At 51.7% G+C, this 22588-nt stretch overlaps 9 protein-coding genes across 9 annotated transcripts, besides 1 other annotated feature; 6 read left to right on the plus strand and 3 right to left on the minus strand.

Moving 5' to 3' along the window:
• Nucleotides 1–22588: part of a sequence feature (contig 1.84 954..621812(-1)) that runs on past both edges of the window.
• On the plus strand, nucleotides 1561–3637 carry ANIA_05027 (T6SS phospholipase effector Tle1-like catalytic domain-containing protein; the record flags this gene model as incomplete). Its single annotated transcript, XM_050611553.1, has 2 exons — nucleotides 1561–1800; nucleotides 1859–3637. The coding sequence occupies exons 1-2, from the start codon at nucleotides 1681–1683 to the stop codon at nucleotides 3635–3637; spliced, it is 1899 nt and encodes a 632-aa protein (XP_050467570.1). The 5' UTR covers nucleotides 1561–1680.
• On the plus strand, nucleotides 4808–5827 carry ANIA_05026 (uncharacterized protein; the record flags this gene model as incomplete). Its single annotated transcript, XM_657538.1, has 1 exon — nucleotides 4808–5827. The coding sequence occupies one exon, from the start codon at nucleotides 4808–4810 to the stop codon at nucleotides 5825–5827; it is 1020 nt and encodes a 339-aa protein (XP_662630.1).
• On the minus strand, nucleotides 6209–8787 carry ANIA_05025 (flavin monoamine oxidase family protein; the record flags this gene model as incomplete). The annotated part of the gene is made up of 7 exons (XM_657537.1): nucleotides 6209–6426; nucleotides 6616–6627; nucleotides 6760–6794; nucleotides 6902–8057; nucleotides 8122–8510; nucleotides 8566–8603; nucleotides 8662–8787. The coding sequence occupies 7 exons, from the start codon at nucleotides 8785–8787 to the stop codon at nucleotides 6209–6211; spliced, it is 1974 nt and encodes a 657-aa protein (XP_662629.1).
• On the minus strand, nucleotides 9739–11398 carry ANIA_05024 (uncharacterized protein; the record flags this gene model as incomplete). The annotated part of the gene is made up of 7 exons (XM_657536.1): nucleotides 9739–9798; nucleotides 10078–10096; nucleotides 10242–10493; nucleotides 10546–10651; nucleotides 10926–11062; nucleotides 11110–11243; nucleotides 11297–11398. The coding sequence occupies 7 exons, from the start codon at nucleotides 11396–11398 to the stop codon at nucleotides 9739–9741; spliced, it is 810 nt and encodes a 269-aa protein (XP_662628.1).
• ANIA_05023 (uncharacterized protein) lies at nucleotides 12445–13402 on the plus strand (the record flags this gene model as incomplete). Its single annotated transcript, XM_657535.1, has 5 exons — nucleotides 12445–12558; nucleotides 12591–12645; nucleotides 12789–12899; nucleotides 12977–13054; nucleotides 13278–13402. 5 exons carry the CDS (start codon nucleotides 12445–12447, stop codon nucleotides 13400–13402), a joined length of 483 nt encoding a protein of 160 aa, XP_662627.1.
• On the plus strand, nucleotides 14668–15484 carry ANIA_05022 (dynactin subunit 5; the record flags this gene model as incomplete). Its single annotated transcript, XM_657534.1, has 2 exons — nucleotides 14668–14706; nucleotides 14915–15484. The coding sequence occupies 2 exons, from the start codon at nucleotides 14668–14670 to the stop codon at nucleotides 15482–15484; spliced, it is 609 nt and encodes a 202-aa protein (XP_662626.1).
• Nucleotides 15550–18058, minus strand: ccg9 (putative trehalose synthase (Ccg-9)). Its single transcript, XM_050611554.1, has 6 exons — nucleotides 18007–18058; nucleotides 17816–17934; nucleotides 17353–17765; nucleotides 17029–17304; nucleotides 16408–16982; nucleotides 15550–16360 (listed from the first exon to the last, which is right to left on the minus strand). Exons 1-6 carry the CDS (start codon nucleotides 18023–18025, stop codon nucleotides 15645–15647), a joined length of 2118 nt encoding a protein of 705 aa, XP_050467571.1. The 5' UTR covers nucleotides 18026–18058; the 3' UTR covers nucleotides 15550–15644.
• ANIA_05020 (Arf family GTPase arfB) lies at nucleotides 18532–19718 on the plus strand (the record flags this gene model as incomplete). Its single annotated transcript, XM_657532.2, has 6 exons — nucleotides 18532–18679; nucleotides 18785–19042; nucleotides 19101–19259; nucleotides 19312–19458; nucleotides 19510–19622; nucleotides 19674–19718. The coding sequence occupies exons 2-6, from the start codon at nucleotides 18949–18951 to the stop codon at nucleotides 19716–19718; spliced, it is 558 nt and encodes a 185-aa protein (XP_662624.1). The 5' UTR covers nucleotides 18532–18679; nucleotides 18785–18948.
• Nucleotides 20872–22365, plus strand: ANIA_05019 (cobalamin-independent methionine synthase II family protein; the record flags this gene model as incomplete). The annotated part of the gene is made up of 4 exons (XM_657531.1): nucleotides 20872–20960; nucleotides 21008–21246; nucleotides 21329–21745; nucleotides 21794–22365. The coding sequence occupies 4 exons, from the start codon at nucleotides 20872–20874 to the stop codon at nucleotides 22363–22365; spliced, it is 1317 nt and encodes a 438-aa protein (XP_662623.1).

Raw genomic sequence — 22588 nt, forward strand, 5'->3', positions numbered from 1 at the left:
CTCCATTCAGGCTGCTTTCAAGTCGCTGAGCAAGTGTACAGTTATGCTGTTGGGTCATAAGATGCTATCCCTCGACTACGATCTCTCGGGTTCAGGAGTGCGAACTGTGCCCAGGATCCTTGATCGATCCATGGGTTAATGATCGGCTGGTTCCGAGTCCACTATGGCGGCCGCCGTCACCTTTTGCGCTGGAGACGCTAGGGCCGGGCTCCACAGGCGATCCATCCCAGAGTCACACTAGGTTCGCTCGCTGACGAACCGACGATTAGCGTTGCCGGAAGAAAGAGTTCCCAGCCGGATAAGATGCAGATTCAGCTGCGCCCGAGTCTTCTTAGGTTGAGCTGCGATATACCGAGAAAGCGAACTTGTGCCGTGCCAGACATTACTAGACGCACGGCCACTGAACCGCAAATTCCTAGCACTAGATGGGTTAAGGCTGCGTCAAGTGGTACCATTCTGGCCTTCTTCAGGCCCCTTGCATACTCCGGAGGGTATTTCAGATGCTTGATTGGCAGGCCCACATCCTTTGTTTTTTCAGAATCTAAGCAGCAGCAGCAGCAGCTTGCATCATGCCCACGGTCTTTGTCGGCAATGCGGCACGCGTTCTCGATAGATAGACCTACATCATGCGCAAATACGTATAAAGTACGGGAACGTACGTCTAATTTGATACCGCCAAAGAGGTGGGGAATTGGCTTTGGGCCATCCCTCTGTCGATCCCGTCGGTGGCAGGTGTAAATAGGGTAATTGCACGGGAAATCGAGATACGATGGCCTCATGGCTCGGGTGGGCGGGCACCGTCACTGGCATCAAAACTTCCCCACTTTGGAAGCTGCCGTGAAGGTTTCTGAGTCGCCCTTTGCCCGCTTGAGGCCATGACAGATCTTGTTCGCATGGCAAATGCCCTTACCAGTTCCATTGAGCAAGACGCAGAGACATACGACGTTGATCTTCGGGCCATCTGCAGGCGTATGTTCTTGCACAACGCGAGAAACAGGGCAGGACTTGTGACGTTGCGCACATGAACCTCCAAGAGTGCAGATACCAAGAATGTAGTGAGCGTAAGGAGCAATCATCGCAGGAATAGCGGCGGCCCATCGCGCATATTAGTTTTACCACTAGTGGAATGGCGCTCTTCCCGCAGCTGAGGCCTGACAATCAGCAGGCTCCAGATTTCAAAGACAGGATCCTTTCGGTTCATGCGAGAAATACGGAAAATAACCTTTTCTTAATATTGTCTTTCTCCCCTCTTTCAGGCTCGGTCTCGTGCTGGGCATGATTCAAAGGTGTGGACCAAGCCGAGCAAACGTCGCTTTTTCTGCCTCAGGGGATCCCTGAGCTCAGCCTCTTGCCCACCTATTTTCCAAGCGAGTCCAGACCGACAGGGCTGCAGGAACTCGACTTTGCAAGCCAGGAAGGCTCGATACGTTCGCGCAGAACTCCGGTCCTTGAGTTAGTCCGTCAAGTTCTGGCGAGACGTCCTCGTGCATGTGCCGCCATCCGGCCTCATAAGGAGAGTGTCCCAAGGATCGGTTACAAAAGTATTCCACCCGTCCCAAGGCCAACATACATTTCTTGGCCCCTTGCGTGTTGACCCATCTGTCAAACTTTCTTATTACTCTCACACTTTCAGAGCGACACCGAAGTGACATCTTCCCAAGCTAGTAGCATTTACCATTTATGGAGGCTGTACCGGTTGGGCCAGCCCGGCCCGTCAAGCAGTTCGTGCTCTGCTTTGATGGCACAGGCAACAAGTTCGCGGGCGATGAGTCGGACAGCAACGTGCTGAAGATCTTTCGAGTAAGTCTGTAAAGACCACTTTGAGTGCTGGCGTATTGACATTCGTTTCCGAATAAAGATGCTGGACCGCAGTCAGCCTCACCAGTTCCATTATTACCAACCAGGCATTGGGACATATGTGACGACAAATACGCTTTCGCACACCAGCCGCTTCCAGCGCATCAAGTCTGCATATCAGAAGGCCAAGGACTCGGCAATCGGATCCTCCTTCGATGAGCATGTCATGGGCGGCTATAAGTTCCTTATGAGGTTTTACAACCCCGGTGATGAAATTTACTTCATCGGGTTCAGTCGAGGAGCTTACATCGCGCGCTTTTTGGCAGAGATGCTTGACTATATCGGCTTGCTCGAAGCAGGTAACGAAGAACTAACCCGCTTCGCTTGGAAGACCTTCGCGAAATGGCAGCAACGAGGCGGCGACAGTGAGGAAGACAGAGCAGAAAAGCAGAAGCTCTTCCGCTACATGAAAGCGTTTCGCGAGACTTTCAGCCGACCGATCACCAGGATCAAGTTCATGGGACTGTTTGACACGGTCAATAGCGTACCGAGATTTGAGTCTGCTTGGATGCAACGCAGCAAGTTCCCGTACACAGCGCGAAGCTCGGCCAGAGTGATTCGGCATGCTGTGGGTATTGATGAGCGGCGAGCCAAATTTCGACAGGATCTTATCTCTGAAGTCAAACCAAAGAAGAGGACTCACCACCGTCACCGCCATCTGCGAGAGCATCTGCATCGTACATTCAGCCGCGAGTCCAAGTCAGACAAGCAGCACGACAACGTGCCCGAGATCGTCCTGAACGATGATCAGGACGCCAATGGCAAGGTCAATGGGATAAGTGACACTGGCTCTGTATATCGAGGCGCGCACGCATCTCACGAAAGCCTTCACCCGGAAAACCGGTACCGTGCACTCTCCCCCTCGCCCAACAGGCGGAAGCCTAGCCTTGCGGTTCCGGCGGCCAACGGATCGACGGATGACCTCAATTCAGTGCGAAGTGGAATCAGTTGCCACTCCGCGATCTCCCTCCAAGTGCCGCTGGAAGGCCGGGTGGCCGAGGACGAGGATGACCAAGAGCAGGACATCCAAGAGGTTTGGTTCCCAGGCGGACATGCAGATATCGGCGGAGGCTGGACACTCGGCAAAGGCGAAAGTTGGGCATTGAGTCACGCGCCATTGGTATGGATGGTTCAGGCTGCGCGAGATGCAGGGCTCGAATTCGATCCCGCGAAAATGAAGCAATTCGAATGTCTGGAAGAGTTTGAGGGCGAATACAGCCCTATCCGGCAAGATATCAAATGGCAAAAGAGCTGGTGCGAAGACCCCGCTCACGACCACGACCACAAGGAAGGCGAGGGTAGTACGCACACTGCCGCGAATATGGACTGGACGCAGCCGTCTAGCTCCAGCCAGAGATTCAGGGCCGCCCTGTACGCCTCGAGCACGGAGGGTCTCCTGCACGACTGCCTGTCATTCAACAGCGGCCTATCTCCTCTTTCCGTGCTCACCTGGCGACTAATGGAATATCTGCCCTTCCGCCGCATGGACCTGCAGGAGGACGGATCGTGGGAACCGATCCGCTGGCCGCTGCCGTGCGGCGAAGTTCGCGACATCCCGAACGATGCGCAGATCCATGTGTCTGCAATCCGCCGCATGAAAAAGGACCCGAACTACCGCCCGGGCAATCTGATCCTCGGGGGCGGAGGACGTGGGGTGCGCCGCGCTCCAGAGGAGTATGGGATCGGGGAGTGGGTAGTCAAGGCACATGAGGGAGACCCGGTGCGGGAGATCTATGTGCGCAAGAGAGTAGCGAAAATGTGCAAGGACGACCACAACTGATATGATGTTAATTCTGCTTCTGATATCTGGACTTTGGAATAATATCTGCACATTGGATTGTGTATTTCATTTGTTGCTGGTTTAGATGAGCCATGTTCGCTATATTTGTTTCGATACCTATGCAGATTGATCTCGTAACTCAATTCGATCGCAATCATATACCAAAGTAAAAAAAAAAAAAAAAAACAAGAAAGAATAAATAAGTAAATAAATTAAAAATAAAAATATGAAAAATAAAAATATTCAAAAGAAAAAAAAGAAAAATAAACAAAAGTGACAGAGATCGCTCAAATGTGTTCTGCTCGATAGACAGCCTCCTCTAGAGGCCAGAGGGCAGCAATCCTTAAGATGGCTGTCCTGCCGTAATGCATACAAATGGGTCCATAGAAGTGTCACTCATGTAAGTCATCGACCGATGTGGGACCAGTACTGCACCTTTGTTTTTTGAATGTTTTTCTTATGCTGTTTACCAGCTGAAGCTGACTGCTGTCTTGATTTTTCATTTTCACAATAAGAAGAGAATTAAAACAAAGACATTGACGAAGGGGGAGATCAGGATGGCCTAGCAAGCACCGGTGGTTTCGGGTGTGGTCACTTCCCTCTTCTGGGGCGGTTCGTCGGCTTCTTTCGCCTGTGACTTTTTCAGTCTTGACTAACTCTCGACTTCACCACTTCTCAACTGCAGGAGTTCCCCTTTCCACGCCCACGCCATTCTTGCTTCTTTCGCTTCCTCCACCCTTTACCGAACCCTTGCCTCTCGCTGGGCACCCCAACCGGAAGGGGAAGTCGTCTGTCCCTCAGGAGGTAAAAGGGCTTTTTTCATCCCTCTTCCGCCTTGACACATTTTGGGCCGCGACCTGGAGATTGGGACGCTAGCTTTCCCCTTGGGTTCGGCTCGATCGTTTCAGGGAGACCTTTTCTTCTTTTCAGTCCCCTTTCCCGTTACACCCGCGATGCGGTTGGTTTAAACCTCATCTCTAGGTTCTCTTCCGGACAGAACAACAAGAGAACGAGAAAGCGAAAGCCAAAAGCGAAAAGCGAAAAGCGAAAGCGAGAAGCGAGACGTGAGAAGCGAGAGTGAGAAGCAAGAAAAGCGACAGTGAGAATCGAGTGTGAAAAGCGAGAAGCGAAAGTGTGAGTGAGTGCGTGAGTGTGTGTGAGTGTGTGACCATGGAAGCGTCTCGCACGCGCCCCGGGGGCCTCATGCTGCCTAGTCCCGTGGATTCGGTCGAGTCACTTGCCTCGTCCAGCTCCAATACCAGCTCACGATCCAGCCTTTCTGACTCGCCGGGGGACGTCAACAACGGGGAGCCAGAGCCAGAGCGCTCGGGAAACGTCATGATAACACTTTCGCTCACCCCCGATCCACCTCGTTCGACGCCGAGTCGCCAGCCGTTTCCTCGTTCGCATATTCGGTCGCGGTCACTCGCAGACGACCCCGGTAGCCCTGCCATGATCCGCGCGCACTCGTCGCCTGGTCTGGACTCGAGAGGGAGGTATATCTTTGTGAACGGTCGCGGGTCGCCCGCGAACATGGCGGAGAATACACCTAAGCGGTATCTACCTCTACAGCTGTCGTACGCGGATTCGTTCGAGCCGAGGATGCTACACCGCAAGAACATCTCCGAGACGATATCAGAACACGCGGAACTGGATACTTCGGGGTCGTCGTCCGCTGCGAATACAGACTTCTACTTGTCTTCACCCGTCTTGTCACATTCTACGCCGCGGATCGGTCGCCGTCGGCCCTCGTCGCCGCTACATGTCCCTCAGACCCCGTCGATCCAGGTCGCGGGCAGCCCGCTGTCCTCCGCGAGTTCGTCTCCTGTCATTCTCAGCTCCCGCTTCAACGAGTCCTTCCCGAGCTACTCGGTCTCCTCTGCCTCTTCGATGCCCTCGACCCCGACGAGTCTCCGATCCCGCAGCCCGAGTATATCCTCGCTCGAGACGATTCCGGACATCCCCGATGCTGAAGCCGCAGCCATTGAAGCAGACCGCATAGCCGCTCTCAAAGCCGCCGCCGACAGGGCAGACGATGCGGACGCCAACAGCGTCAGCCGCCGGCGTGGCATATCGGATATGTCCGGTCCGTCTTCTTTCGCAAACACGCGCTCGGGTCGGAAACGGTGGAGTGTATGCGGAGCAGAGCGTCGGCAGGATCTAGATCTTGAGACTATATGGGAAGATTGAACTATCCACCATCCACAGCTGTCTCTGTACAGGAGATTGGCTGAACACGCCCTCTTCCGCCCCCTCGCCGCGTCACGATGGGATCATCCTCTCCGTTTTCACGTGCACTTGTGCACCTCCTCAACCCCAGCCTCGGAAATCACGCAGGCCGTCGATTTCAATATCCATTTTTCAGCCTATTCCAGTCCGCTTTATTCTTTCTCTTACGCTTTGTCTTTTTAAGGCGTCGGCTCTCGTCTCAAATTGGTCTTTTGGTCTTTCGGTCTTTTTGTCGGAGTTCAGTCAGTTCAGTCGGCGCATCCTTGTTTTGTCCAAACTCCTTTGGCGCTTGGTTCTCGTTCACTTTCTCGTTCCGCTCCTACGAACCACAAGTTATCGGCCTTATTCATCTTCGTTACATTCAATTAAGATTCCCCACAGCGCCTCTCGACTTCGATCCTCGTCCGCTTCGTTACGGGTCTGGCCTTCTTGTTTAGATCTGGGTTGGGTCCGGTCTGGATTGGGCTGGCTGCGTGCTTTCGTTTGCTTGTCTGGATTTCCCATATTCTGCTTCACTGGGTTGCTACCTGATGCTTGTTTGTTTTTGCGTTCATGAACCGCTGCATACTGCATAGATACATTTCAAGTAGAGGATATGTATCTTATTCGAGAAACAGAGACGGAGGGGGGCGAGAAAGGGGATGCGTCCCTGCTGTGTACATATCAACCACCGATGAGATTTGGGAGCTAGGGGTAGTCACTCAGTGTATAATGATATCAGAACATATACAATTTCTCTACTTTACTACCTTTACATTGACCTATATATGGATAGTAAAACTCTGAAACAGCGTGGAAGCATAGGAAGTGGTACTAGCAAGAATGTACCTGACCATGCGGGTGATAAGAAACTCCTGTCCATCTTATCCTATCCTAACCTATTCAGCACATACCTGCGACCCACGTATACTGACGGGTATCCAACTGCCTAACTTACAAGACGCCAGGCTCAAACTCATCAATCACCTGCAGCCCGAACAAGACCCCTCTAGTTCTGCCCTTCTGTTCTCCTAACGATACTCCAATCGAAACTACGAAAACAAAGCATCTCTCTCTCCCCCTTCCCCTCCATTCCTAACCCCTGTGGCACTCCCACCCCCAACTCGAAAGCCACTTCCCCCCTTTCCATTTGCCCCTTCACTGAAGACACCCATACTCCCATTTCCATTCCCACTCGGCAGGCTATCGTCCCGCTCAACACCCATCCCCACACGGCCAAGCCGATAAAGCGCGCAGATCTGACCAGCCGCTCGCTCTCCACTCCAAAGCGCGCCTGTCGTCGTACCCAGCGCCACAAACGGCGCTGTATGCTCACCGGCAAACCATACACCGCGGTCGAGGCCCATTCCCGCACGGAGGGTCTCAATATCTTTATTCCCGTCGACAAGCCCGACCTGAAAGTTTGAGTAGCTGCCATGGCCTGCGTTCGGGTCTGCTTGCCAGGTTGTGGCGAGGATAGAGGTTGGTGTGCATGCTTTTGTGTTGGGAATGTAATTTGGGAGGAGAGAGTAGAAGGGTGCGAAGAGGGTGTTTAAAAAGGTGTATTGTTTTGAGGAGGGGGCGTGGGAATGTGAGTTGGTCACTTCTGTGGTTGTGGATGAGAGCGAGGTGAGCTTGTTGACTATGTATGTGGCGCAAGGGCCGTATGTGTAGAAGAGGAGAGTCGGATGGGCGGTATCTTTCGGCAGCGCCGCGAGGGAGAAGCATTCTTGGTCCCAGGGAACCTCTTCTGGATGATCTGTATAATATAACGGAGTGAGGAACTGGGCAAAGCTCAATTTGGTGTTTGTCCCGTTCGCAGCCGACGCACTGACTGTGGGGAGGGTGACAGTGTTGCCCGTGGACTTAGTGTGCCAGAAGGCCTCTGGAAACGTGATATACACCTTTTCCAACCGGCCGTAGGAAATAGCGTCGATGGCACTGCTGAGCCGGGGTGGGAGCTCGGGGGTGAAGGCTTCTTTATTGCGTTTGAGCCAGCCCAGAGGGCAAGTGACCACGACTTCGTCGAAAGCGTGACGCTCGCCGGTTTGCGTAGTGATGGTGATCTCGCGGCGGGTGCTTGTGCCTTGGATGATTGGTTTTGAGTGGATGTTGACGATAGGCTGGTTGAGGCGAATGTCAGCGTGTTGCAAGGCAGTGCTGGAGACTTGGGCCAAGATGTCCTTGTATGTTGATGCGACGAAATAATTGCCTGGGTTACCCGGTTAGCATGGAGGGCGGTTGCTGGTAGATGAGATGGCGAACTCGTTACGTACTCCCATCTATAGACTCCTCCAGACTGAAGAACTTTAGACTCTGCCTTTCAATAGGGTCTCCAATGTAGCAACCCCAGAGCCTTGCAGTGTCAATACACAACCGCTTTTCGTCTTCAGTCAGGTTCGTTTCCTGGAGCCTCTCGCGGATGAAATCGAGCAAGCTCTTCTCAGCCGGGATATCGGCTTCATGGTTGTTACTATACGTGAACGCTTCGTCGATGGTGGTCCAGAGGATCTCTGAGATCTTCATAGCAACGCGCTCATCCAGGGCCTTCCCATTGGACCCAAACACGAGTTGAGATCCTTCGAAATCATGCAGCGTCGTCCGCGTTGCTCGCGCGATATCGAGGACAGGATTCGCCCCGGCGCCGTGAATCCAATTCGGACCCCTTCAGCGGTCAACTTTTGTCCTGGGCTTAGCAACTAGGCGAGGATGATGCATACATATCTACGAGGTGGCCGCCGACTTTGCATTGATGGACCTGGTGCACGATTAACCACAAGCTCGCCATCAAGGCTTTAAAAGTACCCAGAGCATACCCTCCCACCGACTCTATCGCGCGCTTCAAAGATGGTTACCTGCGCGCCATTCTGGATTAGGATATCGGCGCATCGTAGGCCTGCGAAGCCAGCACCGATGATGGCCACATTGGGACGTCGGCTCATTGCGACGGGCTGCAGGGATAGGTCTGTTCTAGCAAGACGCTGCGGTTCGAAAACAAAGCTATGCACAGCACGTTGAGTGGATAATCGTCCCTGTCAGCACTCTGATTAGCCGCTGGACCGACAACTCGGCGAATGCCAGATTAGTAGGAGCAGGCTGATGATTGAGATCCAGTCTACCGAGAGGTAAGCAGCAGCACAATGAACCCTGGCACAGCTGTCTATAAGAATCAAGACCCAGCTGAAGCCTTTAACTTGACAGTCGTCCTCTTACTGTATCAGGACTCTAGCCGTCATCGGTCAAGCGAACCGACGCCAAATAAAAAAAAAAGTCAAATGCAACCTAAAAGCAACACCGGTTCTTGAACGCAGATCAAACCAAGCTTACCAGGGGTGAAGCACTCCTATATCTCCAGATCGAGCGTGGAATCCAGCCGAGCATATGCGGTGGGGTCGAGGTGATGAAAGAGCGACGACTGTCGACTATCGCTGTCGCTTCCGCTGGAACGGCTGAAATTCCCAGTCAGGCAGTCCCCGCTCTAGTCGCACGTGCGGTCGCGCTCTGTTCGTTTGCTGACGCTTGGCAGGATTGTCAGATTAATCTATTCTCGAGATGAACCGATCGCTATCGGTGTTTGGCAATATGAGACGAGTGGTGAGATGAAAAATTGGCAGGGACGCTTATTTGCCGACGCTGACGGCTTGGTGCTGAAATATATATAACCGCGCACTATCTTCCTCCCCCATTCTAGCCGCCACAGATCTATATAACACGTAGTATATTATCTCTAGCTATTACCATTTCTAGACTATTACCACACAGCCAAAAACTAGATGATCCTGCCCATGATCTTGTCCTTCACCATCACTGGCGCAGCCTCCCGCTCATGTCGATAATACTCCTTCAACGCATCAGAGAATTCCAGCCCAGAAATAAGGTCAACATTCTCGTTCTTATGGAACGGCGTGCTTGAGAACCTTCCATTCGATTCCGGTAACACTGGCGAGAGCGATCTACCCGCGTATTAGTATGGGCTAATGGTATAGATACGCAAAAGCAGTGGATACAACAAGTCATCACCTACAATTCCTGATGTAATGGTTCACGTAGAGAACATACTAGGGGGATCCACCAGCATAGGTATCAGAACCGTTGGTCAGACTGGATCCATCAGCGTGAAGCTCTGAGCACTCGGTCAAGGGGTAGAGTTGTACGTTTGATCATTATATGGGACCAGAATCTATACCGCAAGTTAGCGTCTTACCATATATACCAGACGCGGCTAGACTTACCCCGATGCAGAGACAACCACTAATAAAGAATATTATCAAGCGAGTCATTATAGTGCTGAATGCCTTGGGACTGTTCGATGCGGATCTATCGCTTCTCCGGCAATCGCTGCACGAGGATTAGTCGGTGGACATCGCAAGAATTCAAGAACCGACTCGGGATGTACTCTGGCCCTCCCATGCAGAAAGCAGCAACGTTGGCAGCGTCTACAAATGACATCAGCATGCCCGACGGCTTAGCGCCAGCCCATAGTCCGGGCTCTTTCCAGTACCGGAAACCGAACCGACTGCAAAGAGTATTAGGGTTGGCTTCAGCAACTGGGGAGCGGACACACTCGTTCATCGGGTTAACTCCCAGCATGACACCAATCCTGTAGATAATCAAGCCCGCAGCGAGCAAGATCTTGCCCAGGGCGAACCTGGCTTAACAGTGAGCTCGGATCAAGTCAGAGGGGGGACTGGTGTGCTTACACTCGGCTTCTCCAAAAAGATCGGCTCGGTATACGTTGATTGCGAGGTAGAGAAGTGGCGAAAGTGGTGATTGTTAGTCTGCTAATTTCCAGGCGCATGAAGCATACTCGAGATGAGAATCGCAGGCGATTGATTATAGCCCCAGGGATTGAACAAGGGTGTCGATGACTGTGGCCTCGAAGATGACACAGGAGGTTTGCGCAAACTGTAGCTAGCCATCAGCCGGCGGCCTTGATGAATGGCCAGTTCACTAACAAAGTGATTCCATCCCACTGCAACCCCGAGCGCCGGATTAGCCATCCGACCTGCTAGACGAATAAAGGCCCCATCGAGCGGAAGCAGAGTGACGATCTCCGTCTCTAGAGGGTTTCAGCACGCACTTGTCAGTCGTAGGGTGGACGCGTAACCACATACGGCACTGTGCGACAGAGAAGACAGCAGAGGCCCAAAAATGGACGCTAGGAATAAGCACAGGGGCCCAGACATAACACCAGATTCAATGCCCACGAAGAGAGCGCTGCAGATTGTCAGTGCTATCTGGCTACGCGGATACATGTAGCGCACGCTCCAATGGATCCAGCCATAGCCGTAAGTTGAATCTGCCTGGGGTTTAGACGACGATGGTTTACGGCTTGTTCTATGGCCGCGCTCAGCTCGGTCTCGTCTGACTTCGAAGGGTGCTCGGCGCTTCCAGGCTTCTGTAGAGACCGGTCAGTCAGGTACTCGCAGAGTCAGACGGTTCGTAACAGACCAGAGCCACCTCTTCGATATCCACAGATTCTGTCCTCGACATCGGACTGTCCTTTTTGGACGGGGATTGAGTGTCACTAATGCTAGAGGCGGGAGTCTCCATGGCAGCTGTTGGAGGCAGAGGGGATGAAAGGAGCATTTGAGGCGTTTATATGCCACAGCGAAGCAGTCGGATATGTCAGGAAGGTCCAACCAGTGATGAACCAAAGAAATCAAGCAATATCTAGCGCAAAAGGTGTTGGTGAGTTGACTTGTTGCTATCATTCGCTTGATAGACCTTGCAGCATGGATTGGTCAAACCCGGCTCAGTCAAGAGATCGGGAAAATGAACAACGACAGAGACTCAAAACCTAAATTGCACCATAATTGGAAGTGGGTGTGAGCACTGTCCTTCATACTGATTCTGATAGGAGAGGTGGCCGGAGAAGGAATGTGACAGACAGCGAGTATTGAGACATCAGAGCCGGGATGCGCTACTTGGGTCTACTCTGGAGATAAGAATGGCAAGGGCAGTGTACTGCAAGCCTGGAGTCTCCTGATATCCCCTCATATCTCCGCATATACCGGGCCGGTATAGTTGGCTGGGCAGGGGGTCGGTGGCCCACAGCAGACCTATGTTGTCTTATAATCAGACGCAGGTCCAACTCATCTCAGGTCCCATCTCCTCTACTCAACCTCACGATGGCCCCTTCCCTCGTCAATATCGATTCCTCCCAGCCGCTCGAGGAGATTTACAAGCTTATCGAAAGAGATGGTGGCGTCCTCGTTTCCTGTTGAAAGAGTGCATGGAAGCGAGTGCAGGAAACTTCACTCCGTGCTGACACCAAAAAAAGGAAAAACATTAATAATCCAATTCCGTTTAGTTGGCCGTTCTTTGGATGCCGCAAGATCTATGACACCAATGCAACGCACGAAGAGCTTGGCCCTGATTTCTTTCCAGAGGGCTCTTAGCGCGTCTATGTACGTTCAACCCGCTATCCATAGCCCAACATGAAGCTCAAATCTCGCAGGCCCTACTCACCAAAACCCCAAACCAGCTCGTCAAGATCATGCGTCTGCCCGTCTGGCAGGGAATCATGGGCCGATTCTTGACGTGAGGCCCTCCCCCCTTAGCCAACCTGTTGATCATTAGAACGCACAGCCACAGTGATGAATTCGCCTCCTACACCGGAGAAACTTGTTCACCAAAAGAGCGGCTACATGCTCGCGTCAACCACAGCACTTAGTTTGGTTCCTGGAGCCAAGTCCCAGCCGTTGCATAGGGTAACCACTGCGCCCCTCTTCATGATTCGTAGTTCTTGAAAGAGTCTGATAGGCACGTTCCCAGGACCAAATCGCCTATCAAGCCCGGTCTGACCCCAACAATCCCTTCTTCACTCCAATGGTAGGCTGCCTGATTGCAGACTCAAAGACTACTTACAAGAATGGGGTACGCTCGTTCCACTTCCAGGTGTAGTGATGGGGTTCAATAAGAACTAAAACTGCTTCCACAGGCTACGGCCGTGATCCCCGGAAGCCACCTCTGGACGCTGATCGCATGCCCAAATTTGAAGAATGCACATACGCCGAAATGGAGCCTGGCTCTGCGCTTTTTACGATGGGATGTAAGTGTCTATCTCCCTCCCCATTCTTGCGCGGTGTAGCGCGCTAATGACTGACTCGCGGTTCTGCACCTATGTAGCAACCTACCATGGCGCCGGCGAGAACAAGTGCGAGGTCACGGCCCTTTGGCTCTCCCCACTCTCTTTGCCGTCTTCGGGTAAGTTTGTTCTCCTATCATGTCTAAATGGGCTTAACCTCCCATATTTATGCAGTCAACGGGATTACTTCCGCCAGGACCAAGAGGAGGTCCTCTCTACGCCAATCGAGAAGCCCGGCAGCTACCAGAGGATATTTTCAAGCTAGCCGGCTACTGTAATTTATACCCAATTGCCCCTGCTTGAGGACAAGCTCTAGACTGAGCTAACGGAAACCCTAAACAGACAAGGCTGTTGGGGGCGTTGGATACGTAGAAGACCATCAGATCCCGCATGAATTCCTGCACAGGGATTATTTTGGGGCAGGAAAGTTTGGTGCGGCAAGTTTGGCTGCTAAGCGTATAGCATAGTATTTAATCGGCTTTATCGTCTTTAGGGTACATGTTACTGAGCTCAAATTGATTTTAATATCAGAATCTCACTCTAGATAACCCTTCTCCATGTGCTCGCTCTGGGCATGCTAGTCGGGCTCAGTCATCATTGAGGCAAGTTAGGGTTAGACAAAATAGATATGGGACTCGGTACTAGTGTCGGATGATAACCACTAGCCGGGAAACCCCCGGATTCTAGGCTGACAAGGATATTTGGAGTCAGACGGAAATAAGGTCCATCCGCCAACGAGTACACTATCTCACTGTGAATGGCACTTTCTCTGGCGTCCCTATGCACGATCAATTCCTAGTTTCATTGAAACTGGCCAGGGCTAGATACATGGGTGATGTGATAGGCCAATTGAGTCATGCAATCTGACCGTGTTGGAGAACACAGGATACTTGGTTTCTGACAATGACAGGGATGCCGTTCAGATGATAGAGAAAGTTGGTAAGGTCCAACCTATACAGTGCATCCTCCAATTCGTGGGATATCGTTAGCTCCAACTTACTACCCTACGCTAGGCCTGGACGTACGATGGGAAGATGGCTGGCCGACGCTATCACCTTATCATATAAACCTACTCTAAGAGGCAGAGAGCCGTTTATTGGTAATAGACGGCAGTGGGCTTACGAGGCGTAGAAAATATCTTTTTTCAAATATGTCATATAGCGCATATCATCAACCGCTATTCTCTGATACTGTTCAATGCGCGACCTAAGGCTGTATACAGAGTTTCCCTGGTTAATTGAGACAATCATATACTTCTTGAATAAGCCAATTAAATGCATTGAGTCCACATTCTGGAGCCATAAACAGATCATTTATGCTGTGGTTGTACATTATTACGAGGTAATTTTTGCTCGGACAGGGGACTTGGACTGGATTGTGGAGGAACAAGGTAATTTCCTCTTTGCGTTTATCTTCAGGTTAGGCCCGTAAGCAAAGAATACATAAGATATGGCTTACACTCAAGGAGCACTCTGCGGCCGCCATGGTTATCTCTATAGTTCTGGCACCCTGTTATAAGCTAGATAGACACCTATGAGCTTAGCCTGCCCCACACATCCCAAACCTAAAACGACAGTAAGTGTACTGTGGCTTCACCGCCTTGGAGCTTCCATCTTTCTGTTCTGCTCTGTGCCAGCAGCGAGCAGGACGCTTGAATCCGGAACTTACCCATACGTTTGTCACCACACGCAGAGCATCTGGGACCTCTTATCTCAGTACACAAACTATCAAAATGCCGCCTAAAGCACCCAAAGGCGAATATATCGAAACGGTGCGGTCCTCTCTCTCTTCCTCTCCTTCCCCTCACAACCCCATCCGCAGAGCTGCGCCTAGCGCAAACATTCACCTGGCTCTCGGAGACCAATTATTCTATGCGAGCGGCTGGATATATCTTTCATTCTCGTAAGAGAATGATTCCCCTTTTTTCGATCAAGCGAATTAGACACACAATCATAAAGACAGTGGCTAACACCCTCAAGGAAACCGGCAACAAAGTCTCTCGCCGGTCCCAGATCCATGGAACACACCACATCTCACTCGGGGGGAAATCGATCATTATGGCCGACGCCGTCGTCCGCGGTGACCTTTTCCGCTCGTCATCCTCGCAATCGCAGTCGCAATCGCAGTCACAGTCACAATCTGGTAGCGGTGCCGGCAACAACAACATCGCCATCAGTATCGGCCGATACACGTTCATCTCACGGAGCGCAATCCTCCGCCCGCCCTCTCGTCTCTCGCGTGGTGTCCACACGTACACAACGCTGCATATCGGGTCTCATGTTTTTGTAGGGGAGCGGAGTATCGTCGAGGCCGCGAAGGTGGAAGATAATGTGACGATTGGGAAGGATTGCGTGATTGGGTCGATGGCGATTCTGAAGGAAAGGTGTCAGGTACTAGACGGGTGCGTTGTGCCGGGGGGCATGGTGGTGCCGAGTCATTGTGTGGTTGGTGGGCAGCCGGCGCGGATTGTGGGAGATACGCCAATTGCGTACGGGGTTGAGGGGCTGGAGGGGGGATTGAGTCGGGAGAGATATCGAAGTATCCGATAGGTACTGTACTTGGAGTCGGCCTCGGTTGGGTGGAGTTTGGGTTATTGGTTTTGGATATTATACCCCCTTTGTTCGCGGATAGCTGGCCTATCGCTCAAAAATAGTTGAGATGTATCTCAGGCGCTAATATGTACAAAAAGCTTCTCTGAGAGAATAAATGCTAACCCATCTTCTGCACTTCAAGCTCCCGCTTTAGCCGGTCCTCACCCTCCTGGTAGGGGATACCTGCATCTTCGCGCGCCATATCATTGAGCCAACGCTCGTTCGGCTTGATTACTCCCCCCTTGGAGAGCTTCGAAGCAAGATACAACCAGTTCAGCGAGTTACCCACCGTGCTCACCTCGTCACACACATGGGCCAGCGCGAACTCATGCATCTTCTTCCACAGCACGTCGTCGGTACACAGGTCGAATAAATGCTTGGCCACAGCATCCGTATCGCCGACATCTACCAAGAACCCGTTACCTTTGTCGATTACCTGCAACGGGATACCGCCGGCTCTGGTGGCAATAACCGGCCGACCCTTATGAATAGCTTCGGAAACCTTGACTTCGAACCCCTCGCGGGTAGAAAGCTGGAGAGCCACTTTGGCTTTGGACATGAGTGCGTTGAGGACTTGGTCAGATGGGCCAAGGCGGACGACACAGATCTGGTCGGCGAGGTCGGGAATAGAGTCCTCAATATATCTGACGGCCAGGTCGTAAATGATCGAGCCATCCGGGTCATCGACGGAGCCGTGGCCACAGATCAAGAGCTTGGGTATAGGCTTATCCGGGCAATAGTCCTGCATACGCTGGTGGAATTTCTCGTAGGACTCGATTACGTGCGGGATGCCTTTGGATGGGTCGAAGCGTGCAATCTGGACAATATACTCGTCTTCTCTCGTTAGTGTAGTTTTCTCAAAGATACCTGCGTGAACTCACCTGCAGGATAGTCAATGACCGGCATTCCTGAATTTCGCACCCAGGAGTTGAAGATTCGTCCGTAATAGGCGATATCTTCGTTTCTCATGTTCTTGTTCAGTCCGTCCAGCCAGTCTGTCGACGCCGGCATGTAGCCCACCTTTTCACGGGGAACGATCTTTGGTACGAAAGATTTAACAGGATGGCTAACGAAAATGTCGGCCTTCTGAATGTCCTTCCACATGGTGCCCCAGCACTCTGCTTGTGGACTTCCATCCTGGTCGACCAGGTCACTTCGGATCTGTATATGGCTACGGAAGACAACCGGCCTCTCTGGAGCTTTCTGTTTCGCCAAAGGAATCAACGCAGGCATTTGCGGGTCGTCGATGACAATGACGTCTGCGCCACCTTTCGATGGATGCTCGAGCGGACCTCCAGGCCGCAACCAATATCTGTCCGCATTCTCTTGTATCCAGTTGGTAACTTGCTCCCAGTTTTCGTCGGTAAGACGCTCCTCGGGCGCAGAGACACCTTGAAGGATGTTGTGATTCGTCTTGGTGATACGAAAGACGCCTGGTCGTGGTTTCGGTACATACCTAGACCGGTCAGAGCAGAAATGCAGCGGCATCTCAGGAAACTTACCATTTCATGTCAGTCCCTATAGAATGGGCAAACCTCACCATAGCGTGTCTCATAAGGGCAACCCCTCCCCCTTGCGGAGTGGCGCTGAAGAAAGCCAACTTAACCTTTCGGTTCCTGAGGTCGTCGGCATAGTGTTCGATGGCTTTCCACGTATTGGCAGTCACAGAATTTTTGTAGTTATCTTTGTTGGTCAACTGCACATGAAAAGCCGTGTCAACCTGGACGAGGCCGGAAAGCCCGACTTGTAGCAAAGGAGTTCCCTCTGGGCCGAATAATCTATACTTGGTCAGTATTTAATGATCACATTTGGTAGGTCGGACAAACCGAACGCATTTCCTAGCCATGGACTCTGCTTGTTCGTCCAGAGTCCTGAGTTCCCAGTCTGCGGACTGCTGAAAGCCATATTGCAGATCCTCACCGCGGAAATCGAGCTTGCTGTTGTCTGACAGCACCAAGGGGATGATATCGAGCTCTAACCATAGGCGGGAGCAGATCGTGGGACATGTGTGCGCCAGTTGTTTCGGAATAGCCAATCCTATCATCTTTTCAAGATGTGTATCGCACCACTTATATAAGTGTCTCATCATGTGGTCCCCAATCTTTAAATCCAAGTCATCGCTCTCGCTGAAGGGCAGTTCCTCTTGCGCAAAGTCCACCAGGTAAGTTGCATCACGGATGGCGACAGCGAAAATGACTTTATCCTTCTCGAACACCGTTGATAAACCGCCATACAAGTTCTACACGAGTTAGGACTTTCATCAACATGGGATAATGGGCATATGCGTACTCCCGTCGTTGCTGCGCCCCAGGAATTGGGAGAATGCTCCGTCGACAGACGGCGCTTCTGTTGAAGCGAGGCTCTACGGGGAGATGGAGAACCGCCGCCGAGCATGTCGAACAGGTTGTCTATATTCTATCAGGTTTTGGAAGATGATTGAGATGGGAAGAGTGTGTGCAAAGATATAGCAAGGTACACACCTCGGAGCCGCGGAAGCATGGTCTGACCTCATCGATTGCCATGACATGACGTAGGACTGAGTAAGCAGCAGTTGCATTGGCTACTTGGTTGCATACGAACGGATACAAGCACAGGGTACGCAGTAGAACTGCGCATTAGGAGTACATTCACATCTGGAGTACCCCATGGAATGAAGATCAAGATAACACTGCTGCAAAATAAGCCTAGCACAGGTCTAAGCACGGGTCCAATCTGCACAAGCTGGAAAAGCACAGAAGGCTACCGATGCATCCAAACCATCATGGATTCCAATGGCTGCTACTGTAGCAAATGGAAGCACGTTCACACAATCAATATATGCAGCTAACAAAAAGTCTTAGTTGTCAATAAGAACAATGAAGAAATTGGGCTGAAAGCTGAAGCATGTGTTGCATGCGGAGATGAAACAGACCAACTCTTGGCGGCTCGTGGGCGCGCTGAGTCAGCATCGCCAGCCCCTTTTACGGAGTTGGCCTCGAGACGCTCGCCAGGACAAGGAGTGTGGATCTAGCTCAACCCCGAATTTATTCAGTGTCTTTCGGCTTCAGTTAACATCTTTGTCGCGAAATCTACTAATATTTCTTCTGCTGCGTCGTCTGGCTTTGCGATTGCGCTATCCTCACTTTATTCTGTGTTGCTCTCTGGAAGCAAGTAGTGAGTTTAATCCCACTGCTCCATAGCCCATGGCCCCGTCGTCCCCTGCACCCTGCGCATGAAATGACAAGGACCACGTTCGCTGATTTGAACTCGACTAAACAGGCCCCTTGCTTCGAATTGATTTCACGGTCCCTCTTCTCCCTTACCTAGACTACGCTCGTTGCTTTCCTCGTTGCTGTCGATACAAACACCGAGTCGCAATCTACACTCTCAACCCCTAATCACCGGTCTACGATCTCCCCCGCAGTCGCGCAGTATCCGTCAAGATGGGCGGCTCAGTGTCGAAGATCATGGGCAAAATTTTTGGAACAAAGGAGATGCGGATTCTCATGCTGGGTTTGGATGCTGCTGGAAAGACGAGTACGTTGCCGATTCATGTTCCCTTAAAACTCTCGCGAGCGTTTACTGACTTCCATAGCAATTTTGTACAAACTCAAACTCACCAACCAGGATGTCACCACAATTCCCACAGTCGGCTTCAACGTCGAAAGCGTCACCTATAAGAATGTGAAATTTAACGTGTGGGATGTGGGTGGTCAGGACAAGATCCGTCCTCTCTGGAGACACTACTACTCTGGTATAGCTCGCCATATTGCACGTGGGTATATCCGCTAACAATGCAACTACAGGCACCCAGGGTTTGATCTTCGTGGTGGATTCCAGCGACACGGCTAGAATGGACGAAGCCCGCTCAGAACTTCACAAGATCATCAACGACCGCGAAATGAAAGACGCACTCCTACTGGTGTTCGCAAACAAGCAAGATGTTCCCGGACGTACGTCACCCGCCAGATACAGACCAGCAGTTCGACGCTAACACATAACAGACTTGAGTCCGGACGAGGTCATTAGCGCGCTCAAATTGCACAGCCTCAAGGATAAGACCTGGTACGTTGCGCCTAGCGTTGCTACCGAGGGAACTGGTATCTTCGAGGGATTGGTAAGTCTTCTTATCCTCGATCAGCTTCACTTACCGACTAACCCCCTCTAGGCATGGCTTTCAAACAACGTCAAGGTCCAACAACCCCAAAAATAAGCCGCCGCCCTCCGGTCCTTCGCCCGTCACGAAGGTGTATTGTCACCGTCACGGCCCGCCCTCATGTACAACAATGCCCTTTCCTTTCCTACCTTGTCGCATCGATCTATACCATTATTGTCCATTTGTTGAATTCCGTTTTGATGACAGAAGACGCAGCCTTGGAATCTTTTCTCTGTTTTGCTTGCATTCGCCCTCGCTCATGTTTGTGTCTTCTCATTCTTATGATATCCCACAGTTCTTGGGTTTCGTTAATACCCCTTCTAATTCCTTCGCTTTCGTCTTTGCTTGGCTCGTTTTCGTGTCTTGTAGGTAGAAAGAGAGAGCATTAATAGATGGTTGACTGTACACAATTCCGTCTGATGCGATCCGTTCCCATCATGGCTTTGCTACTGCGTAACAGCTGCCTATATTGTTACTTACCCAGTGCGATTCCGTCATGTTATGCCGTGGAGCAGAAGCATGAAATAGCTTCAGTAGTAGCTCTGAAGTTTTGTCCAATTATGGGCCTTGTGATGTTCCGAAACGCAATAGAACAACATGCCGATGGGGCTCGGCAGACTTTATGATCCTCTACGCCTTATATCTGAGCGTCGGGAAAACCCCGAGCGGGGAAGCGAGGCCGGCGTTTGCTGGATGCTGGTTTGTCATATGGATATAATCCATATAGAAGATTAAAAAATCCTAGCGTTGGATGACATTATATAATCCCTCGACGCATCCAGACAGGCATACTCTATATCTGTATCATTAATGGAAGGAACATCTTTAATTCAAGAATGTGAGAATGCCTTAAGCTACCCGCATGGGGTTCGCAGAGCCCCACATTCTGCATCTTTTCTGAGCTCTCAGCTTCGGCTTCAAGTTCAGCCTAGTATCAGCATAGTCCTTGACTGCTCTCGGTAACGCACATCAATGATGTTGCGTAGTTCTTAACACCACTGCCACGCTCAAGCCAGCCAAGGCTGTCAGGCGTCCTGTTCGAATGGCAATCCCTCTGTCTATAACGGATGAATGTGGAGAGAGGCGATGGTGGGGCATCGCTGAATTTGGTACGATTCTCAACGCAGGTTCGTAGGCGTCGGAGCTGAACCGCACTCTCTGCTGGAGACTCGAAGAAGGACTCGCTTGCGGTTTCGGCAGTTGCTCCATCATGGCTCGACTAATCCTTGCCCCTCACTCTTTCTCTCTGGTCTCTTTCCGAAATACCCTCCTCTCCCTGCTGACCAGCACATTCACTTGGTGAGTCGTCGCTGCACCTCGCAGTCAGTCAAAGCAATCTCTGACAGGATCATTGTATCACAGAACTTCACCATGTCTCTCCACCGCTGCCCTCCTTTCCGCGTCGAGCACCTTGGCTCCCTCCTGCGTACTAAGGAGCTTCTTGACGTCAAGACCGCCTACGAGAACGGTAAAGCCACCAAGGAACAACTCGAAGCTGTCGAGAAGAAGGATATCAAGGATGTTGTCGAGCTCCAGAAGAAGTTGCGGTACTCTGCGCTCTCTGACGGAGAGTACTGCCGACATAGTAAGTTGAGGGGGAAAACCAACGAAGTTTGCTTTTTCCGTTTTATAAGTGCCGTGGCTAATGGGAACCTTGTGGACTACAGTGTTCTGGGGCTCTTTCTTCCCCGGCCTTGAGGGCTTCGACGAAGTCTCCGACCCCAGCCCCGAGGTCTTCCGCCCCTACGCCCCCGACGTCGCTGCTTTCCTTGAGGCAGGTCACAAGCCCGGTGAGAGCGTTTTCTGTACCGGCAAGATCAAGCACGTTGGCAGCACATACGTCGACCAGTTCAAGTTTCTCGCCTCGCTCGTTGCCCCCGAGGAGGTCAAGAACCTGAAGCTCACCCTCGCCGCCCCCAACTGGTACCACCTCCGCTACCGTGAAGGTTACGCCTACCCCAAGGAAGTCTACGCCAATGTCGACGAGTACTTTGCCGATATCGCCAAGGCGTACCAGGATGAGCTGAAGATCCTCTACGATGCTGGTTGCCGCAACGTGCAGTTTGACGACCCCAACCTCGTTTGTACGTCTCTTGCCAGTAAAACCCCCTACAGATGCTAACAAACATTAGATTTCTGCTCCGAAAAGATGCTCCAGGGCTGGAAGGAAGATCCCCTGAACACCCTCAGCGCCGACGAGACTTTTGAGAAGTACATCAAGCTCTACAACGACTGTCTCGCCACCCGCCCCAAGGATTTCCACGTTGGTGTCCACCTCTGCCGCGGCAACTTCGTCGGCTCGCGCCACTTCTCCGAGGGCGGCTACGACCGCATCGCGACCAAGCTCTTCAAGGAACTCAACGTCGACACCTACTACCTTGAGTACGACACCCCCCGCGCCGGTGGGTTCGAGCCCCTCAAGGAGGTTCCCCGCCACAAGTCCGTCATCTTTGGTGTTGTCACCTCCAAGTTCCCCCAGCTCGAGGACAAGGAAGAGATGAAGAAGCGCGTCTACGACGCTGCCAAGTTCATTGCCGAGGGTAATGGCATCACTCTCGAGCAGGCGCTTGATCAGGTTGGTGTCAGTCCTCAGTGTGGTTTCGCCTCTCACCGCGAGGGTAACGCCATTGATCGCGAGGGCATGATCAAGAAGCTAGAGCTTGTCCGGGCTATTGCCGACGACATCTGGCCCGGCCAGCTGTAATTTTCTTTATTTCCTCTGTTTTCATCATGACTACATCTTACGGGAGCATTTAACATGGCATGGTTATGGGTATATGAACGAATTAGCTGTATATAGTCTAGTTACGGGGCCTTGCGAGTTCAACCAAGCGGGGATCATGAATTATAAAAAATGACGAATATTTATCGAGTCCTCAGTGAACTTTCAAACCAGGGGTAGCAGTTCACGTGGTAAGTATAGGGCT

Source organism: Aspergillus nidulans, chromosome III (genome assembly GCF_000011425.1).
Source record: "Aspergillus nidulans FGSC A4 chromosome III".
Lineage (NCBI taxonomy): Eukaryota > Fungi > Ascomycota > Eurotiomycetes > Eurotiales > Aspergillaceae > Aspergillus > Aspergillus nidulans.

Coding starts and splice junctions, on each gene's coding strand:
- ccg9 (XM_050611554.1), bottom strand. Junction 17,766..17,815: donor GGGGCGCAGCAACGACGGGA/GTACGCATATGC, acceptor TAACTCGTGTAG/AACTTGTATGGCGGTTTATC. Junction 16,361..16,407: donor GGTCATTGACTATCCTGCAG/GTGAGTTCACGC, acceptor TAACGAGAGAAG/ACGAGTATATTGTCCAGATT.